The sequence below is a fragment of the Pangasianodon hypophthalmus genome, chromosome 3 (assembly GCF_027358585.1).
Source record: "Pangasianodon hypophthalmus isolate fPanHyp1 chromosome 3, fPanHyp1.pri, whole genome shotgun sequence".
In the NCBI taxonomy this organism is placed as follows: Eukaryota; Metazoa; Chordata; class Actinopteri; order Siluriformes; family Pangasiidae; genus Pangasianodon; species Pangasianodon hypophthalmus.
Window position 1 is genome coordinate 28,902,793 of NC_069712.1, and position 19,945 is coordinate 28,922,737.

The 19,945-nt window shown below is 37.6% G+C and overlaps 3 protein-coding genes across 8 annotated transcripts in view; 2 read left to right on the plus strand and 1 right to left on the minus strand.

Moving 5' to 3' along the window:
• Positions 1 to 664: 664 nt before the first annotated feature.
• Positions 665 to 6,402, plus strand: mad2l1bp (MAD2L1 binding protein). Of its 2 annotated transcripts, none has more exons than XM_026939315.3 (3): positions 665 to 1,429; positions 4,578 to 4,852; positions 5,449 to 6,402. In XM_026939315.3, exons 1-3 carry the CDS (start codon positions 1,033 to 1,035, stop codon positions 5,977 to 5,979), a joined length of 1,203 nt encoding a protein of 400 aa, XP_026795116.3. In that variant the 5' UTR covers positions 665 to 1,032; the 3' UTR covers positions 5,980 to 6,402. The 2 variants fall into 2 exon arrangements, with proteins under 2 accessions (XP_026795116.3, XP_026795117.3); XM_026939316.3 differs by having other exon boundaries at positions 668 to 1,417.
• On the minus strand, positions 6,165 to 11,198 carry ephx5 (epoxide hydrolase 5). The gene is made up of 9 exons (XM_026939312.3): positions 10,869 to 11,198; positions 9,794 to 10,004; positions 9,446 to 9,626; positions 9,061 to 9,270; positions 8,406 to 8,535; positions 7,811 to 8,025; positions 7,459 to 7,567; positions 6,985 to 7,110; positions 6,165 to 6,816 (listed from the first exon to the last, which is right to left on the minus strand). The coding sequence occupies exons 1-9, from the start codon at positions 10,892 to 10,894 to the stop codon at positions 6,606 to 6,608; spliced, it is 1,419 nt and encodes a 472-aa protein (XP_026795113.1). The 5' UTR covers positions 10,895 to 11,198; the 3' UTR covers positions 6,165 to 6,605.
• A 1,510-nt stretch (positions 11,199 to 12,708) lies between these two features.
• The window catches only part of macrod2 (mono-ADP ribosylhydrolase 2), a 549,845-nt gene continuing 542,608 nt past the window's right edge, over positions 12,709 to 19,945 (plus strand). For 2 of the 5 annotated variants that reach the window (XM_026939313.3, XM_026939314.3), the window contains exons 1-3: positions 12,713 to 12,912; positions 16,991 to 17,092; positions 19,828 to 19,929. In XM_026939313.3, the coding sequence (XP_026795114.3) occupies positions 12,876 to 12,912; positions 16,991 to 17,092; positions 19,828 to 19,929 (241 nt within the window). In that variant the 5' untranslated portion in view covers positions 12,713 to 12,875. Of the gene's footprint in view, positions 12,913 to 16,990; positions 17,093 to 19,827; positions 19,930 to 19,945 lie in introns of all 5 variants that reach the window. The other 3 variants (XM_053233012.1, XM_034302907.2, XM_034302906.2) reach the window with 3 other exon arrangements.

Below are 19,945 nucleotides of genomic sequence, written 5' to 3' on the forward strand. Positions count from 1 at the left end.
ACTTTGTCATTATGGATTATTGTGTGTAGATTAGTGACAAAAAATCCATTTAATCAACTTTAAATTAACAATAAAATGCAAAAACTGAAGGAGTCTAAATACTTTCTGAACTCACTGTATGCCAGACATCATGTACAAGCTATAGATAAGTACTACAATTACGTGAAATGCTACCTAATCAGAACTTTGGCCTTGGTAAGTACACTGGATCAGTAAATAATATGATATATCAGCAGATATGAACTGGAGCCTCTCTGGCCAGACATCATATCATCCCTGGAACAAACATTTCTTTCTAACCTCATCCTTTATAAATATGTATACACTATTGAGTAAAACATGATTACATAATAGAATAACATAATTTACTAACATAATTGATTAACATGATTAAAATACTAATGTAACTTTTTTTTTTTATTATTTTGGAACAATTCTAATTACTAGAATTACTAGATAGGTTATCAATCTAATTTAAACATTGTTTAGCAGGAGTGAAAATCACACACACACACACACACACACACACACTTTTCTCTAGATTTAATTAATTAGTTTTGTCTGCAAAAATTGCTAACTTGTTGAAAACAACGCTTGCTGTTGTTATTATCCTACATATCCCATAATGCAGTGCATTAGCTAGCCTGTAAAAAATGGCAGCGGAAAACACTGGCAAGAGAGGACTTTATGAAGAAAGGACAAGAATAAAAAGTTTTTTTGTAATTATTTTTGACTGAAGATTTTATTTCTAGCTAGAAATGACTGGTGTAGTCACCCACTATTCGCTCTGTTTGTAGTTTTTCACCTTGGCTAAGGGAGGTACTAGCCGCTAGCATATACCAGTAACCTGGCAACGCACGCAGACGTATGTGAAGCCCTTACAAGATTTATGAGGCAACGTATAGGCAGCAGAGGGCTCCCTGTTTGGGACACAGCCTATAGGTCTACGATTACGCCACTCCAAAAAGCACTTCCGGCTTCTCGTTCCCATGATGCATCAGCGGGGGAAATTCAATTCAAACACTTGGAGACATGGGTGAGGAGGGACTCGGAAAAGAAGGGGAAGTAAGTAAAATTATGACTGTTATCACAAAGCCCGAGTGTTTAGTGGATAGTGGCGGTGAAGTTGAGGTGGAGCAGTGTGATGGACAGAGCAGAGACACGGCGAGTCAACAGCACACACAGGGAGAGACGGAGAACTCGAGCGGGCTGTGTCCGGTTCTCTCGGTCAGCACTGCTGCTTTTAGTGAAGCTCAGCGCCATACAACAATAACAACAACAACAACAACAACAACAGCTGCTGGGAATAAAGACGTGTCTGAAAAGGCACCAAATGTTAGAGCAGAATCACTAAACGGAGAGGAAGCGAAGGAAAATAGAGATAGCACCGCAGCACCAGAGAGCCAGCAGGACAACAGTAAGTGTAAAAGTGAGTAAGTGTTGATTTAGCTAGAACTTATCTAGCTAGCTATTTAGCTCAGGGGTGTCAAACTTGTTTATTTAGTCCAGTGTCACGTGGGCCAGACAACAAAACAATTTAGTAGACTTGTAACATATCAACATCTCCTTTTATTTAAAACATACAAACAGATGAACACACTGCAATTCATTACCAAGAAAACACATTATCATAAATGTGGTTTTACCCCATAGTGTCTTGAACCTTTGTGTGAACTTTTGTTTAGAGTTACAACCTGGAACTGAAATGGACTTAACTGAGATTATGTGTCAGTTTTCTAGTTTGCTAATGAATTATTTATGATTAACACATTTTGCCAGTACCTGAGTTTATGACCCTGAGTTTGCCCCCAAACACACAGTGACTAGTATTTTTTCCCCCTATATTTTTCAATTCAGTTACAGTCCACAAGACTATTTTAAATTAGATTACTGATTTTAATTTCATTGGTGGACCTGTAGACCCTTTATCGGGCTCGTCCTGGCCAGCGGGTCCTATGCTTGACACCCTAATGTAGATGCTAAATGTGAACTACTGATATAACTAGACTGTGTCTCACAGTGATGTCTGAAATGTGCTGAAACATGGTTTCTAAGCACAGAGGCTCAGGAGCCCCTTTAACCCCTTTAACCCATTTTACTCCACTTTTTACTTCAAGTTGAACCGTACTAAAAAGTTCTTTTTTTCAACATGAAACATTCATGTTCAACATTCAAGAGTGCTTGGCTCCTTTTCTCTCTTCTATCTAAATAAATGAAACTTTTGGCTTGTCTGCTATATACCCCAACAATAAAACAGATGACCAAAGTGAAATATGAATTGACACAGTCTGCTTTTTACAAAAATAAAACCAATAGGTGAATTCACTCTGTGTTACATTACTTATTTGCACTCGTACCTAATCATGCACCCAGGCATGAGAAGTGTATCTGTGTGCTTGTATCTAATGTTGAACGTTTTCAAATAGTCTCTGCCTCAGCTGCCCAAAATAAATATGACCTGTGAATAGTACACAAGGATTAACTTTAAAAATGATTTCTGCAGACACACGTTTATTCTCATAAACATACACCCAACTACTTAAATAGTGGGCTCATTATTTAAAAGTGTACAAATATTTATTGGAGCCATAGAAATTTCAGTTCATGAAATTTCCACTCACAGAACACATTTTTATTCAAACTGAAATTATTTGCAGGTCTGCTTGTTTTTGTTGTTAATTTAAAACAAGTGACCAGTCAAACAGACTAATAACTAGGAACTTAAATAGAAATGATAACATTGATAATAGTAGGTTGTGATTTCCACCACTGTAACACCACCACTCACCATTTTGAGAGCCACTGGCTGAACAAACCATTGCCATACTGCTAATATGCCATTTGCTTTATATGTCACCTCTCTGTTAACACTGGGAGGGAATTTATTTATTTTTTTAAATAATATCCGATCATGAAGTAAACTAGCCCCAGTTCTAACCTTCAGAAGATATAAAGGATCTCTCACATCTGGAATAAACTTTAGGACACACTTGAAATGAACTGGACTGTTTTTAATTGGGCTACTTGAAACATTTAATCAGGAAACTAGATTTATATGTGTAGAAGTGCTGAGTCAAAATGACTAGAGACTTTTTCAGTTTTACAGTAAAAGCCTGAGCTTGACCAATATGAAAATTTCATGACTGATATTAATTAGCTACGAATTGCAATAACCAATAATATCTAATATAATTTTCTATTAGGCACCAAACAGACTAGGTGGCACCAACAAAGAATAATCTTGCTTAAGCACTGGATTATATAAAACTTGATCTGTTAATCCAGTTTCATTAAACTTTAGTTTTTGCTTTAGTTTTTCAGAAATGTTAGGTCAACTCAAATGCTGATGATCAAGTGTCTAAAATTTTCGATTTAGATTTCAGGTTAAGGTTAATCATCCATCTGAAGTGGTTTTAATTTTTTAAATGGCATCATATATTACATAAGTGTTCCTCAAATGAATAGTGGTGTGAAAGTTTTCTCTCAAAAGGAAATAATTAGTCTCAACATTGACATTGTTGCTCTTATCTAGTTTAGACAGCACAATCCATCGTGTCAAACAGACATTTGTGAACTACCCATAATTCATGGGTTGTGATTCAGTTCGATCTCGTACTTCTGAGTAGTGAACAAAAGGACTGCAAAGTTAACTGGCTTTTCTTAAAAAGCACCAGCACTTAATATTGAAACTTGCTTTTTCTCCACAAAATATAAATATTACACAGATGCAGCCCAGGCTTGACATTAGGCCTTTTCTGTGAGTTGTCCTTTGATTGTACCAAAATCACTTTGTCCACAGAAAATAGTCTAGTTTTTGAAAAGCTCATCATTCTACAGTGAGTAACATTTCTCATAGAAAACATTTAACGTCTTTTTCCACTTCCCTAATACCATGGCAGTAAGCCAACTCGATTTAAATGGTTACTTTCTAAATTCTTTACAACCTTTAAAGTCTTTATTAAGACTCAGTCAGTATTCTCTCTCTCCTCTCTGTCCCACACTCATACATACACACACACACACACACTCTCTCTCTCTCTCTCTCTCTCTCTCTCTCTCTGTCTTACTTGTGACCAAATGACTAAAATTCATTAAATGAAAGTTTTCTACTGTATAGCTGAATGTTTTATACTGACAGCTATATAGTTAAAAAAAACCTTAATGACTTTACCACACCCGGGCTTTGTGGTGAGAGCTTTGCTAACATGACTAATTTTCCTGGCCACATGCCTGCCAGTGACATTCTAGAGAGAACGGATGACATTGTTACAGGGGTACAACCTCCAGTTCTGCTGTTGGCTCCCAACCTTCTCAGTGCATTTCCTCTTCTTTTCAGAGCACTGTATTATTTGGATACATTCGTCTCACATTTCATCAGCTTTAATAAAATACCTAAAGGACTAACAGTTTCTGTATAAATAAATGAAGACAAAAAAGTCATGATTTTAAGTTCCAACCATTCAGGATAAGGAGGAATCTCTTCTTTTCTTCCCATTCAAAAAGCAATAGCTGCTTTAAGCAACAGCAAACAGGCTGTGTATATCTTTAACTAAATTAAATAAAATTGTGACTTGAAGGTTTCCTACCTGAACACGTGACCGGACAGCAGGAGTCTGACTATAGCCAAGTGTCTGTGCAACAGCCTGTGTGCGATGAGGATGATGAGGAGATCGCGAGGAGAGCCCGAGAGGAAGGCCGCGTGGACGTGGTATTTCAAGGGAGCGTGACACAGGACGGCTGTTGCAGATTCGTCTGTGAGCTCCTCAAGTGTGTCCTGTACCAGAGACAACAGCTGCCCATGACCTATGACCAGATGGTCTTCTTCCAAAAGCAGCAGCTCGCCACCACACAGGTGAGAGAGACAGGCACACCAAAAACGCAAAGGCTCAAACACACAATAAATGAAAGCGTGCTGTAATACAGGTTTATTCAATCATGAGAATGGTTACATGGACATTCAATGGATATCATTACAAGCGCATGATGTTCACAATAAAAGATGTTTATAGAGTAAAATCCATTTAGCAGGACCAACTGCAATCAAGCCTGGCTTGCCTACACAGTATTTATATATAGATGTATTCATCTAAAAACAGAAATTGTCCAGCTTTGTGCTGTTTTTCATTCATTCATCTTCAGTAACCACTTTTGTACTGGTCGTGGTCGTGAGCATGTTCCAGTAATATTGTTATATCGTGAGGGTTTAGCAGTTATTGCAACGGCAAGATATGACAGAAACTATATGATACTGGGTAATAAATAGTAATAGTAGTTCTATCTATCTTGGAGTTTTAGCTAGTCAGAGGATATTGGGCAGAATTGGTTTGTCTGCCTTTAAATGAAATATTTATATTAAATATATATTTATGTACAAGTTTAGAATTATATACAGTATGCATACTCTCAGATCTATGTGTAAAGCACATGACTACTACTCTCTGCCCACAGCTGGACGAAGGAGCAGTTAGGAAATCCATCAAGCCATCAGGAGACTCAACTTGGCAGCGGTGCCAGCGGACACTGCGAGAGCTGGATGAGGTGCTGGGCCACATGGAGGTGCTGTTCTCCCTCAGTTACGTCCCCCGTGTGCTCTTCATGCTGGGAAGCTCTGGGATTCTTCCCACAGAGTTATACGAGATCAACATGGAGGCTTTGGTGCAGGGAGGCAGCGACAGAAGTTTGAGAACTTCCCTGTGTTTGAGGCGGCTGTTTCGCACCCTTTTCGTGGCGGATTTGCTTTCTGACGTTAAGCCAGTGCGCCTCATGGGCACCACAGTCATGGCGCTCGCCCATCGGGACTGTGGTGTAGAATGGTTCAAGCCGAAAGTCAACTTCAGAGTTCCCACAAGGGTAAAGAGACAGGTGATATCATTAGCCAGTGGCACTTCTGGAAGTGGCCAAAGAAAGGCGGACACTAGCGATTGGGATGATTATATATGGTTTCAGACACCTGTGACTATTAAGGGTTTCTGTAAATGACACAGTCCTAAAGGCAGGTAAAAGCATGGTGCTGAAATTTCAGGGATTGATAAATTACACCTGTTGAAAACCTCAAAACTGAGTCATTTTTAGTTTCATTCATGAATTGATTTTTAATGAAATGCCATTAATTCACATATGATGATTGTTAAGCAGTTAATATCAACATAACTGACATGCTTCCCTTTCAGAATTCAAACTCGATTTTATTATGGAGAAACAACTAACTTTTATGACAGAGAATACATTTTCAACATGTCTGTTATCTCATTGAGAACACAGTCAGATTGTGTGATCAACATAAGAGCAAGTCTAAATTATATGAATACCTGAAGTTTTACTTTTATACCATGTAGTTATATTTTATACAAGGTGACAAGATTTGCAACTATTCTATTAAAATGTTTCATGACAAACTATAAACTGTCTGAATATAATTCTTTTTCAGCTTGCGAACATGAATTTAGTAGTAATTTTCCACTTAAATTAACAACAAAAAAAAAAAACAGACTAAATCATTGCCAGATAATTTTTGGGTAAAGTTGTTCAAATACTTTGTATAAAGGTGAGGTTTTTTATTCATATATTCTCCCCTATACTTAGCAGTGCAAGTTGCATTCATTCAATTATTTAGCCTTCTTGCTCTCTACTTTCTTCACAAATTGCAAGAAGTCTTGAGCGAGCAGTTCTGGTTCCTCAAAGGCTGCGAAGTGCCCCCCTCTGGGCATGTAGGAGTAAGAGCGAATATCTCTGAACCTGGAGCTGGCCCAGACCCAGGGACAATGAATCAACTCATGGGGAAATGCTGCCAGTCCAGTCGGTACGTAAACTTTTGTTCTGGGGACAAAACGCAGACATCAGACAGGTTTTTAAAGATTTGCTGAGGAGGTCAAACCAAGCAAAAGAAGGCACAACAAGCATACATATCCACTTCATAATTTTTACCAATTTATACTGAGGCTAAATATTATTTTGCCATTGTGTTGTGGAAAGTTTTGAACTTACACATTGTCCACTCTTTGAAGAAAGTTTTTGCCCATATTCTCTTTGTAGAAGCGCATTGATGGAATGATGGAGCCTGTAGTCCAGTAGATCATGATGTTGGTGAGGAGCTCATCCAGACTGAACTTCCTATGGCATAGCAAAGGTTTAGCACTAACACAATAAAACTGTACTATTTTGTTTATGGCTGGACATAAATGCAATTTGTTAGAATATCAGATTAAAAAAAGTTTTTCTTTAAATAATGAATAGGGCTTTGAGATTGAATATGCTTGTATGTGGTCAGAGTATAGACTAATCGAAACACTCAGCCAAAACCTGACCCATTCTCAAAGCAAGTATAAATCGTGAGAGGTGTTCACAGGTAAAGCAATTTCTGTGGTGCTATTATTACCAATTTTAAAGCTGTTTTGTTATTGCAGTCCTTCTCAGTGTGTTCATTGTGGAAACTCACATTTTTTAAAAATAATTCTTTACCTCTCTAATCCTCCATCCTGAAGGTCCCTGTTCTTATTATCGGTCCAGGTGCTGAACTTCTCCAAGATATAGGCAGCCAAACCAACTGGAGAATCATTCAACGCACAGCCTGTCAGAGGAGACAAACTCCACCAAATTAGAGTTAAGAAGCATAGTGTGGGACATTAGCCAACTCTAATTTGCCACATCCTCAGCTTTAACCTTTAGACAATGTTCAAACATTCCAACGCTGCAAATTTTAAGTGACACACGTGCAAGCTTCATGATACTGGAATATTTGTTTAAACCAGCTCTTTTTGTGTGCAGTTAGGCTTTGCAGAACTAACTGTAAAAAAAGATCACAGTAGGATACCTGCAGTATCAGGTTTGGTAGCTTGGATGTGCATGTAACCAGATTCTTTCAGTATTTCATACACGTTCTTTTGCATGTAAGGATAGAGGCGGCGGACATCTTCTCTGGTGAAGCCTACCAGGAAGGGCAGGTAACGGCCAATGATGAGAGACAGGATGGTCACAGTGCTTCCTGCTCTGGCATTGATCATGTTAAGATGCAAGCCCTTAACGCACCTTTTGTTAAATAGATAAGGGGCAAAAAGAGCATAGAAAAATTCCAGTAATGTCATGAACAGCAGTTGTAATAGAGGCAAATGTAATAAAAATCTCTATTTATATAGCATTATTAATTAACAATGTACCAAAGTGATTTATGCAAGACACCTAAGTAAAAGCAATAGTAAAATGAATAAAAAAAATTAAATTAAATTTTTTTAAAATATAATCCTTTGGAAGGCTAATCTCCAAATTCCCACCTGTCCTTTGCTTTATATTTTAGGTACAGATACAAAAAAAATGTCTTATGACTGCAGAAGGTGGGCTGTAAGACAAGCTACGACGTGAAATAACAAGTATGTGTGTGCACGTCAACACAGTGTATCACTATATCTTACTCAGGTTTCATCTGGGCCATGTTGATGGTGATTAGTGCTCCCCAGTCTCCTCCTTGAAGGTAATACTCACTGAACTCCAGTCTCTCCATCAGCTTGTGGAAAACACGGGCAGCATCCATGGTATTAAATCCTGTAGTATTGAAAATGGTGAAAATGCAGACCACAGGAAAGGGGTTTATACAAATGAGCTTGGGGCTGTTCCCAATTTGTATGTTCATAGATTCTGGATTTACTTTTATGAAGATAAATATGTAGGTGCTCCTGTTCCTTTTTGTGCTTATTTTCTTGCTTGACACATCAAGCAATTTATTATTTAATATGGAAGAATATTGCCTTGTTTAATGTTTTTTACAAGTTCAAATCATGGCAAAGTGTAAAAATATGTTTTATACAGGTTCCTCAGTGGGTTCTTTTAAAATACAGGGTTCTTACTTTCCAAAAAACAGTTACTGGTTTGGATCCCTTTCTGATAAGAAAACATTATTACTACATAGAACCTTTAAGGTTCCCTAGATTTACAATCCTAAAGGGCTCTGGAGTTTACCATTTTTTTAAAAACACTTTGCAGTGGTTGAGGAAGAAATTATTGAGAGAAAAGAACTGTTTTCATTTGGGACTTGTAATGAGTGCTTGTGTAAAATTTTTCTAGTCTTACCCTGTACATGTGGGGCTTCAGAGTACCCATAGCCTGGGATGGAGGGGCAGATGACCTCAAAGACAACATCTTCCTCAGTCCTAGTGAGCATGGGCAAGATCCTGTAGAACTCAAAGAAGGAACCAGGCCAGCCGTGCACCATCATGAGAGGAAGAACTTTCTGGCCAACATGCTGGACGGGCTTCACGTGAATGAAATGCACATCTATACCTAAAGTGATAAATTTGGAGTCCACTATCAAGAATCAAAAAATATTATTTATCTAAAAACAAACACCCACTTGTTGTTACTCATAGTACAAGAATATACTGTATCACTTCGCTTTTGATTGACAGTTTGTTTCCTTGCAAGAACTTAGTCAGTGACGGTGTATATATGAACTTACCCTCAATGTTAGTTTTGAAGTGGGGGTACTTGTTGAGCACCTTCACCTGTTTCTCCCAGTTAAATTCATGCCTCCAGTATGAAGCGACTTTTTGGAGATAGGTGGAGTTAAAGCCATACTGAAATCCACAGTCTTGCAAACAGTCTGTGTACCGAGTCTGGTCAATGCGCTGGTAAAGATCCTGAAGTCAAGGACGAGAAATTAACATGATTAATCTGAAGCTGAATTTTATATATATTTATTTTTTTTACTTGGAAATGTCTGCAAAGCTGTCTGCATCAGGGGTGTTTAGAAATCAAACAGTGTTAAAGTTCTTTAAATTCATAATTAACCCATATTTTCTTCTACCTCTATCATTTCTTCTGATGTCTCCACAACAAATGGCCTTATAGTTCTGTCCTCTGTTAGGGGCTTTTCTCCAACCCTCCACCATCCATCTCCAACTGGGATCTTCTTTGGCTTTTCCCTCCATGCTAGGTAGAATAAAAGACCTCCAATTCCAGCAGAAGTGATGGCCAAGATATAACGTTGCTGATAGTCAAGGCTAGAGATGGCCTGTCTACAAAAGACCATGGGATAATTCCAAGGACGGACGCGCACACACACACACACACACACAAACACACAAATGAGAATAAGAGTGGAAGAAGCTTACATTTCTTAAATATCTTAAATATCTAGTAGTGGTGTAAGCTGTATTATTATCTTTATGTATGATTGTACATTATAAAGAGTCCCTAGTTTTATATAAGGACCATCCTATTATCTCTAGTTCTGTTTTGGTTACTTGTGGACTTTTAAGTGGGGAAAGAGGCAAACGGACATGGAATTTACAAAAATATCTAGGTGCTTATATATTACAGGAATTACTGTCTATAGCACAAAACCCTAAAATGGTGATAAACCAAGCTACTTAAGCTAAGCTACGAAGCTACTTGGCGCATATAACAATTTATGTAGCAAGCTGCAAATACTATGAAACATAAAGGAGGAGTGGAAACGTACTATGAATTGAAAATCAGCAGGACGAGAGGAATCATAGATGTAAACATTTCACACCAAGAAGGAAATGCAATGATCATGGGTAGTTTATGGGAGTGTAAAGCGCGCGTATATATGGGGTTTTACGGTAACCACGAGGCGGAAAATTTGCAGACCTGTTAATAGTTTTGTCGTTATTTTTACATAAAAAAGATTGTTTTTGTTTAACGAACATGCAAAACGAGAAAAAAAAGATTTTACGCACAGTAATTAGTAAGAAAGTGTGCATGTGAACATTTCTATTGCCTACTTCTCCAACAAACGAACGGCTGCGTTTCCACCCAGCGCCTAACTGTTACCGTAAAACCCCGTATATACTCGCACTTCAGCGCGTTAGCAAACCTCAATCTAATTAAACTTGACTAAGTTGTCTTTTACTCACTGAATATTTTCGATAGCCTGCATCATTTTCCTCTCAGCCACCGTTGCTGTTGGAATACGCGTGTATTAGAGAGAACTCTTCCTTATCTTGTCGGTTGGGAATGTAGTAATGAGGGAGGAGTTGCAATAGGATTTGAAAAAGGTCGAAAGTCCTTAACGTTGAGTGTTATATAACAGGCCTTGATTTCTTAAAATTTTGTTGCATCACTAAATAAATGTTTTAGAGCCAGAAATATCAATCTGCAATGCAGTGTCGGTGTCGGTCGGGTCAGTCAAAGTTGAAGTATATACACTGAAGTATATGTACATGACCGCAATTTATCTTCTAATGTTGGGCATTATGATTCACTTTAGTGATTCAATTCCTTACTCTTTATCAATACGTGAATCGAACTTGGAAAGAGTCAATTCATTCGATTCACTTCTCCCAGAATCCGGAATCTCCCTCTTTCTTTTGTTTTTCCCACTCGGTCCAAGACAAGCCACAGGAGGGGGAGAAAAGAAAATGAATGAATGCAAAGATTTGAGTTTTACTTTAAGCTTAAATTCAGCTTAATACTTAGACAAAAGTAATCTATAAAAGTTAGATAGATAAACTTAAGATGGTTGCTGAGCAGTGGTCAGTATAGACTAATGAGTCTTTAAAGAGGAAAAGGCAACTCTTTTTCATGTTAAAAGGCAGGTTGACTAAAACATTGGAGCATCATATTCTAAGTTACCTGGATTTAATTCATAAATATTTCAGAGGGACTTTTTATTAGCGGTAATGAATTTGATCGAGATTTAAACTTGTGAGCTTTCATTTAAGACCACTGAGGTTTGTGAAGCTCGTTACAGTGGCGAGGATCCTGCTATGAAGGGTGTTAGGCTTTCTGTAGCTATTATTAACGATAAACAGTAACTACACATATCAGCAACAACAGCAATTCAATAATACTGATTTCAACATCTATTATTATTATTATTATTATTATTATTATTATTATTGTTGTTGTTGTTGTTGTTGTCGTCATCATCATCATTATTATTATTACTATTATTATTATTGTTGTTGATATCATTATTATTATTATTATTATTATTATTATTATTATTATTATTATTGTTGTTGTTGTTGTTGTTGATGATGTTGTCGTCATCATCATCATGTCATTGTTTTGAACAACGAAAGACTGTTTAGCAGCTCACAAGGTTTTGGCATGATAGACAAATACAAATAAAAAAATAAAATAGACAAGAAGAGAGGTATTCCAAGAGGTAATATATACAATGGTTAGTGCAAAATATTGTAGTGTACACTGGAGCAAATTAAACAAGAACAACAGTGCAGAATACAGTATACATAGTGTTGTTGTATACTCTATGAATTGAACTATATGAATTATTATTATTATTATTATTATTGTTGTTGTTGTTGTTGTTGTTGTTGATGTTGTTGTCCTCATCATCATCATCATTATTATTATTGTTGTTGTTGTTTATTTTACTCTTGAAAGGGTCAGTAGCTGCAAAAAGCAAAACAAAACAAAACAACAACAAAACACCAGAAACCCATTGGTTTTGCACTTAAAATTATGAATCTCACTGCGCATCCTAATTGAGCATATAGTGCACTAGCTAGGGTTTAGCAGCACGTAGTTCCTACCCTATGTAGTGCATAGTGTACGCGGTTGCTACCCTACCACATCACGACGCTCTCGGGGCTGCAACCTAACCCCTGTGCACAACTGTGAGCGGAGGCACACGGCAAACTGTCCAATCAGAATATCACTTCCTGGTCTGACGCGTCCAATCAGAGCAGGCACGCGACGCACGCTACACACAGCACAATCAAGGCAGGTTGCGCGCGCGCGCACAGGCTTCACTATATTTTGACAGCTTCTCCAGTGAGGAGGCATCTCGCTCAGGAGCGCTTTCACTTTCTCTTGCCTTTCCGAGCACACTCGCTGTGAGCCTGGGGTTGACTCACTCCAAACCTTTTAACCAGAAGCCCCTGCAGCACGGCACCATGAGCAAAAAGAAAAAGGAGTGGAGAGCGGAGAAAGGTGAGCGTCTTCTGGGTTCCGCACACTTCAAGCTAGCTAACGCGTTGCTGCACCTGAGAGCACGAGCACGGCTGGCTAGCAGTTTCATTTCCAAGCTGACATACCTGTCTCAGGAAGTCACACTTAGGGCTGTTAAGGTGCATGCAGGTACTGACGCTGTGTTAGGAGAAGGCTTGACAGCTGCTAGCTCATTATGTGGACAGGTGGACGCTGTCATACACTCCATTTCACGTCTGTCTGTTTACTTATAATACTTGTATACTTCATTAATTACACTGACAACATGCTTCTCCTGGTGAGAAATGTTTTGGTCGATGAAATAAAGCAAATTTATGTTTCAGAGAAGCGTTTGTTTGTATACTGCTCATGCTTACAACTTTATTTTGCTCTAAACTGAGCTACAAATAGGTTAAGTGACTGATCACTGATAACCAGAAAAGATGAATGTGCACAGTGATGGAAAGACAATGAACACTTGATCATTGTTTCCATGTTGCACATTCCCAATATTTTCCTGTTTTCCCTGCTCCCAACAAACCTGATCCAACTAATCAGCTAATAAATCCCCCTTTCTGAATGTAAGAGAGTGTGTAAAAACACTCCCATGTGCCCCAGGACCAGGGCTGGGAACCTGTGCAGTACTTAATTCTCAATGAGCAGGTATACACTCCATGTACGAATATAGAAGACCAACACCAGCATGATGGTGTTAATATTGTATTGGCATAAACGTTAGAACTTTCTCTTTGAGCGGAGTGTATAGAGCTAGACAGAGAAAAACACTAAAGTGCTGCTGCATCAGTCGTACATCAACCTGCTGTAAGGTTTATATTAATGCACTCTTTCTAATATGTTATCATTTCTATATTGACAACTTGCGAAGGGACTTGAATTGAAGCTTGACGTGAATGGATATAAAAAATGCGTCTAAGTATTTTCTGTGAGGAGATGTTTGTTTAACATTTATGGAAGGAGTCTCCAGTGTCAGTGCTTTGAGACATTCAAAGGTAAAGCTGTAACTTTAAGTTTTCCGACATAGGAAAGTCTTTAGGACAGAGAAGTTGTGGTTTCTCGGTAATATGACAAGCTGCATTTTGTTTGTCTTATTTACTTCGAGAGAGAAAACAGAGATCCTGTTTATAGCTGCTATAGCATAAGTGATAGCAGGAACTAACTTGTTTTGCTGTTATTTAACAACATTATGCGTAACTAAATTAGTTTTCTCCCAAATGTTGTCTTGGCTAATTCCTACTCAGCAGTTAGGCCTCTCCTGTCATACAACATCTACCAAGTTTATCACGTCCGAGACATGTGAAGCCAGCCAACCGCATCTTTTCAAACTGATGTTCATGCTGCATCACAGGGCAGCGTAACACACTCGGAGGAAAGTGCTTTCCTTCCCCTTCTGCGTAGATGAGCTTACAGACTCCCATGATTGGCTGGTGTTGCTGTGATTGACAGGAGAGAGAGAGCGTGGCCAATTTTGCTGTCTTTTTGCTGTCAAACTTGCGATCTGTTGCGCTACTCAGGACATGTTGTTCACTGGCAATTTGCTGAAGGTGAAGACACTTCAGGAGGTGCTGTTATAGGAAAATAATTGACTGGTAACGGTTGTTATTCCATCACACCATTCCGTGTTTCCTATAACAGCCCGTCTCGTCGTATTTTGTTCTTTACTTGACATAAAAATAGAAATTTGGGAAGCCTGTAAAATATGGTGGACTTAGGAATGCTGATACTTTATATTTAATTGATACTTTATATACATTTTATATATAATATATATAATATTTATAAATCAAATTTAAATATTTACATTTAAGTTTCTCTGACAGACACAAAAAAGGAATACCCTGATTGGACGTGCATATTCTGTAAGACGCATGACAAAATTGAGCGATAATTGGTGTGTGGGTGATGTCCTAATCTATTTACTGTTCTCAGCTGTAAATTTAAAGGAACGCAGTCATTCTCCATAAAAGTTTGACTTTTTTTTCTTTTCAGAGGCATAGGAACTGTGTTGCTCTTATTGGTGGCTCATGGTTTTGGCTTTAAAAGAAATCATTTCCAAAATTTTACAGTTAATGATTGTCCACATATCAACAAGTAGTTCTAACCTATGGATTTTATTTAGTGAAATATTGCATGAATTATGAGGAGTTGTTATGCTGTCACTGTGGTAATATTTAATATCCAACTAGACATGTTAATAGCTCTGTCATTCTGCAGCTGCAACTGTTTTAAATGCATTTAGGCCAGTTCTTTCCTGTTTATACAACACTTCTCAATGCAGGGATGATGAAGCCAAAATTGCTGTTTGTTCTGTGTAGTCATTTTCTCATCTCACTGCTGGTCTCTTGTGTTTTTTTTTTTTTTTTTTAATATATCTACAGTCCTGAATAATTGGCACCCTGGAGTAAAAAAGATGTTTATGTTTAATGTAATGATGTAATGTTTAAAGTAAATACATTCTCTTATTAAAAATTTGTCAGTTATTTATTATTTTATTTAGTACTCTGTGTAGCCTTGCCATTGCCAGCACAACTGCACGGAATCTTCTCCTATAACGCTTGATGAGATTGGAGAATACAGAGTGAAGAATCTAAGACCACTCCTCAATACACAATCTCTCCAGATCATCCAGGCTCCTCTCTTGTGGACTCTCGTCTTCAGCTTATCTCACAGGTTTTCAGTAAGGTTAAGTCAGGGGACTGGGATGTCAAAACTTGATTTTGTCATCATTTGTGTGCAATTGGATGTGTTTTGGATCGTTGTCCTGCTGAAAGATCCAACCATGACCCAGTTGTAACTTCTTGGCAGAGGTAGCCAGATTTTCATTTAAACTGTCCTTGTCCTTCATGGAGTCCATGATGTCTTGTATATTAACGGATTCCTGGAGCCTTTGAAGGAAAAACATCTCCACAACATGCTGAATAACTATCTTTTTTTCACTGACTTTTAACTGAGTTTCGAATGCCATTAAATATAACGGGGCATGTGCACTTGAAAAAGTAAACAAGGCTATCATGAATTGACATAATCTACATTGACATCTTATTCTGATATCCAGCGTTCTGATGTCAGGGCCTTGATTTGAGTGAAATCCTGGTCATGTGCTTTATTTAGTGTCATTGTCAGAACCTGTTAAACAGTAGAACTCACATACTTGAGATACCTTTGCTGACAGACACAGATATTGCAGATGTGTTTTTTTTTTTCTCTATGAGCTTGCCCTTGAGTTAGCTATTTATATGGCATTAGCTCATACCATATGTGTGTGTGAGTACAATGTTAGATTTATAAACAGACCGTGAGTGGGAAGGACATATATTTTTGGCACTCCTTAAGAGAGCAGTGCTCTTATATTATTGGTACTCTAAGATAACAGTACTTATTTACTTTTGGCACTTTTTCAGTACACTATTCTTGCACAGTACGGTTGATTATTGCTTTGTGTCAAAATCAAAGTTTAAAATCAACCATCAGACACCAACTTCATTATAACACACTTTTAAACAAGGCAGTGACCCCAAATAAATAGGTGGCGGAAACCCAAACACAGTATCTTGCAATAGCCATAGTAGTCTTCAGATAGAAACCATATCAAAAACCTATGATCTGAATTGGAGAGAGGAAAAATTTAAGCAGTGATGTTCCTGAACACCCTCCTTTCACATGCTATACAGATGGTAGGGCAAACCGTGTACCTACATGACTGGTTCAGCTACATGCCATGCTGAACACTTTCACTTTCCTCTCTCACATTGCAGTGCTTGTATTCACGGTGAACTCGGAGAACAACAAAACAGGACACTCAGTCCAGTTACTGTGATTGCTAGCCATGCCATTGACCCAACATGATGTTCTTATCATATGCTTGCCAGATTCATCTAGGCCATTTCTCTTAAGTGTGCTCAGACTGATAAAAGCAGCGACATCAGTGATGCCCTTTGGCCTCTAATACTTCACTTAAGTACTACTTTATTTACTTGCTCATGAAATATGAGTATGTTCTTGGTTTGTAAAAGAGCTTTACATTTAAAAAAGTGTTATGAACATTTTGCCCGTAATTTTGCAGACCGCTTGCTAGGCCTTGGACAGGAGGAAAGACGTAAAGAGTATGGAGACAACTACATGGCTCTGGACAAGATTCCCACCTGGAGGCATCACCACAGTAGAGGTAAAGCAGCATCCTAAAGCTCAGGATTAAGGTCTCAGTAAGCATAAGCTAACAATGATTTCCAGACAGCTGGAAAAGCGAATAAATGAAGTGGAAATACAAACTGATTACCCTCAATATGGTCTGATATACTACAAAGCTTAACCCACCTAGTCACCATTCACTGAGGCTTTAACAATGAAATGATTGATTACGATTATACCATTGTATTTTAAAAATTGTTTAAAAAATGGCTTTATATTGTTGCATAAATGTTTGATATTGAATTATCTGTGCACCCTATTCCACCTTCATACCTCAAACCCATTATAAACTCAATAATGTCTTCAAAAAAATCACAAACGTATTGGGACCAGTGTAGTACTGTTGTTGGTAGAAAACATCATTTCTACTTGGATAACCACTGGGACCATATAATCTACACCCGTTGCTCCAGACTCACTCCTTTATGCCCCTTATGCAAAAGTCCAATATCTCTGAGGCACATTTTAATGGACTGTGATGGTTTCAACTCCTCTTAACACTTCATTTTCTGATTTTCTGTTGGCAAGAACCTACACTGCTCTCATGCGGCTCAATTTGGTGAACTATAAATCCTGTTATGGAAAACTGGAATAAAAAAAAAAAAAACATGAAAAGAAATATGGAAATTTTACTTCATTGACAGTAAATTACCCTGACAAAATATTATTCTGCATTCTCACACTGGTTGGGGTGTTTCGGTTTCAGGAGTCACCTGACACTCAGATTGTGGATGGTTTAGAATAGTGGGTGAGATGTGCAGGGAAAAAAGTCTGTAATTGAGAAGGTCTGTAATCATCAGTATCAGTAATCACAAAATATAAAAACAACAAAAAAATGACTAACAATAAACTGCATCAAATATTGCCTCTGGCAGCATTCTCTGGAAACCTCAAATCCAAATGCTAATTCAAACACATATTTGTGCGCATGATTTGATTTATAATCCACATTCAGTTGCAAAATGTGTGTTTGTGTTTTTGGGCACAACAATATACAATATCTTCCAAAATTAAAATGCAAATGAACGCTCCATTTGACATTTTTTAAATGCCTAAACTGGTATGACTTTTCATTTTAGCTGGATTATATATGTTTTAATGTTCTAATTAAATGTTGTCATAATTTCGATCAGCATAAAAAAGTATACAGTTTAATCAAAAAATGTGTACAGTTTACTTTGACCAGTTCATAGCTCACTCTGATCATTCTGATAGATCACTCTGATTGACAGGGGGCAGAGAGTATGCCATCCAGGCCGGCGAGTACAGTCAGTTTTGCTCTCTTGACTCTTGGCCATAGATGGACTTTGCAACCTGCCCTGATTTTTCAAATTGCCATGTTTTCATCCATGCCAATAATTTGGCATGCTTTGTTTCCTCTCTTATCTAGTCCCATATGTTTTACTGTAGCTACATCATGAAGTCTGGAAATAAATCTCTGATTTGTTTAATGCACAGATGAGCAGATGAAACACTTAAAAAGCTCTTTGAGTAAATTATACTAGAAGAGTGTGCTGTTTAGTGTTTTAGAACCAGCTGGTGGTTGAACAAATGCCATGTAGAGCAGAGGATGGAGCTTCAGGGAGATGTCAGTAGGAGGCCATTGCAGTGAGGTTGCTGCTGTCAGGTTGCTAATGATGGTGTTGTCTGCTTTTCTCCTCAGCAAAGGGCGGTCAGTTTCAGTTGGTAATTTGTTACAAAACAGGTTTAGAAACCAAAAGTTTCTAAAAGAAACCGAAACTGCTAAAATAAGGGTTTTAAATGTACTGTCTGGGGACACAAATATTTCCATTTACTAGGCAATCTGGAATCCACTTAAAATATATTAAAAACTAAACAAAAACAGGTCAACTCTCTGTATTGACTCAGTACAAATGATATAACATGACGATTAGGTTTTTAGACATTTGTAGGATTCTGTAAATTTGTGTAGAGTCAAACAGAGGTGACTCACTCCTTCAATAACTGATTATATAAAAGTACATCGTTTAACACTAGTCTCATTTCTGTAATAGATCTGTAATTATAGATCTATAATTATGTATTCTTATCTAGAATAGAGTGTGATCTGTGAGTGCACTGTATGGTAGCTGAATGCACATTAATGGGGTTAATCAATACTAATTCCTGCTTTACCTAAAGTTATCTTAATGTTGTAAGAGTGAGAATTAAGGGAAAGTTGAGTCACTTGGACGGGGATCTTGTGTAGATGTTAAGCCAGCTGAGTCCATGAAATGTTTCGGCCACGTTTGATTTCAATTCAGAATATTAAATAAAATATTCAAGGTCACTTTAATGAGTTTGTCTTCCATGATGCCTGCATAAACTGTTGGGTAAATTAAATTAAAATGATTGTGCTTTAAAGTATGTTTTTGCTCTCTTATACTCTTATTCTCTCTTATTTGTTCACTTGTTGAGCTGAAGTTAAATCAATATGGTTTATTGATTTTGCATAATATTTTAGAACCAGAGCATGGTTTGGGTTCAATTTTTCACAAGCATTTATTGACAAAATAATGAAAAATATTATATTGCCAGAAATCCAATAGCTTTTAACATAAAGCATTGCATTTCCATAGTCGTTTTCTTATTTGCCTTATTACTGTGTAATAATAAGATACAGGAATTGCCACAGTCTTTTTATTGATGTTTAGTGTAGACTGAATAACTTGGTAGAGAAAACAGAATTACAAATGTTCCTTTGCTTTTCAGAGCCAGAGGTAGAGGAGGAAAACCCTGTCTCATTGTGTGACAAAGTCTCTCTGTACAAGGGTGACATTACCATCCTGGAAGTGGATGCCATCGTGAATGCTGGTAAGCTCTTTGGACC

Excerpts from the sequence above, each read along its gene's own strand:
- mad2l1bp (XM_026939315.3), top strand. The coding sequence starts at position 1,033 with ATGGGTGAGGAGGGACTCGGAAAAGAAGGGGAAGTAAGTAAAATTATG. Across the intron at positions 1,430-4,577 it reads GGACAACAGTAAGTGTAAAA|GTTTCCTACCTGAACACGTG; the intron begins GTGAGTAAGTGT and ends TGTGACTTGAAG. Across the intron at positions 4,853-5,448 it reads AGCAGCTCGCCACCACACAG|CTGGACGAAGGAGCAGTTAG; the intron begins GTGAGAGAGACA and ends CTCTGCCCACAG.
- ephx5 (XM_026939312.3), bottom strand. The coding sequence starts at position 10,894 with ATGATGCAGGCTATCGAAAATATTCA. Across the intron at positions 8,536-9,060 it reads TGAAGCCCCACATGTACAGG|GATTTAATACCATGGATGCT; the intron begins GTAAGACTAGAA and ends TCAATACTACAG. Across the intron at positions 8,026-8,405 it reads ATGGCCCAGATGAAACCTGA|GTGCGTTAAGGGCTTGCATC; the intron begins GTAAGATATAGT and ends ATTTAACAAAAG.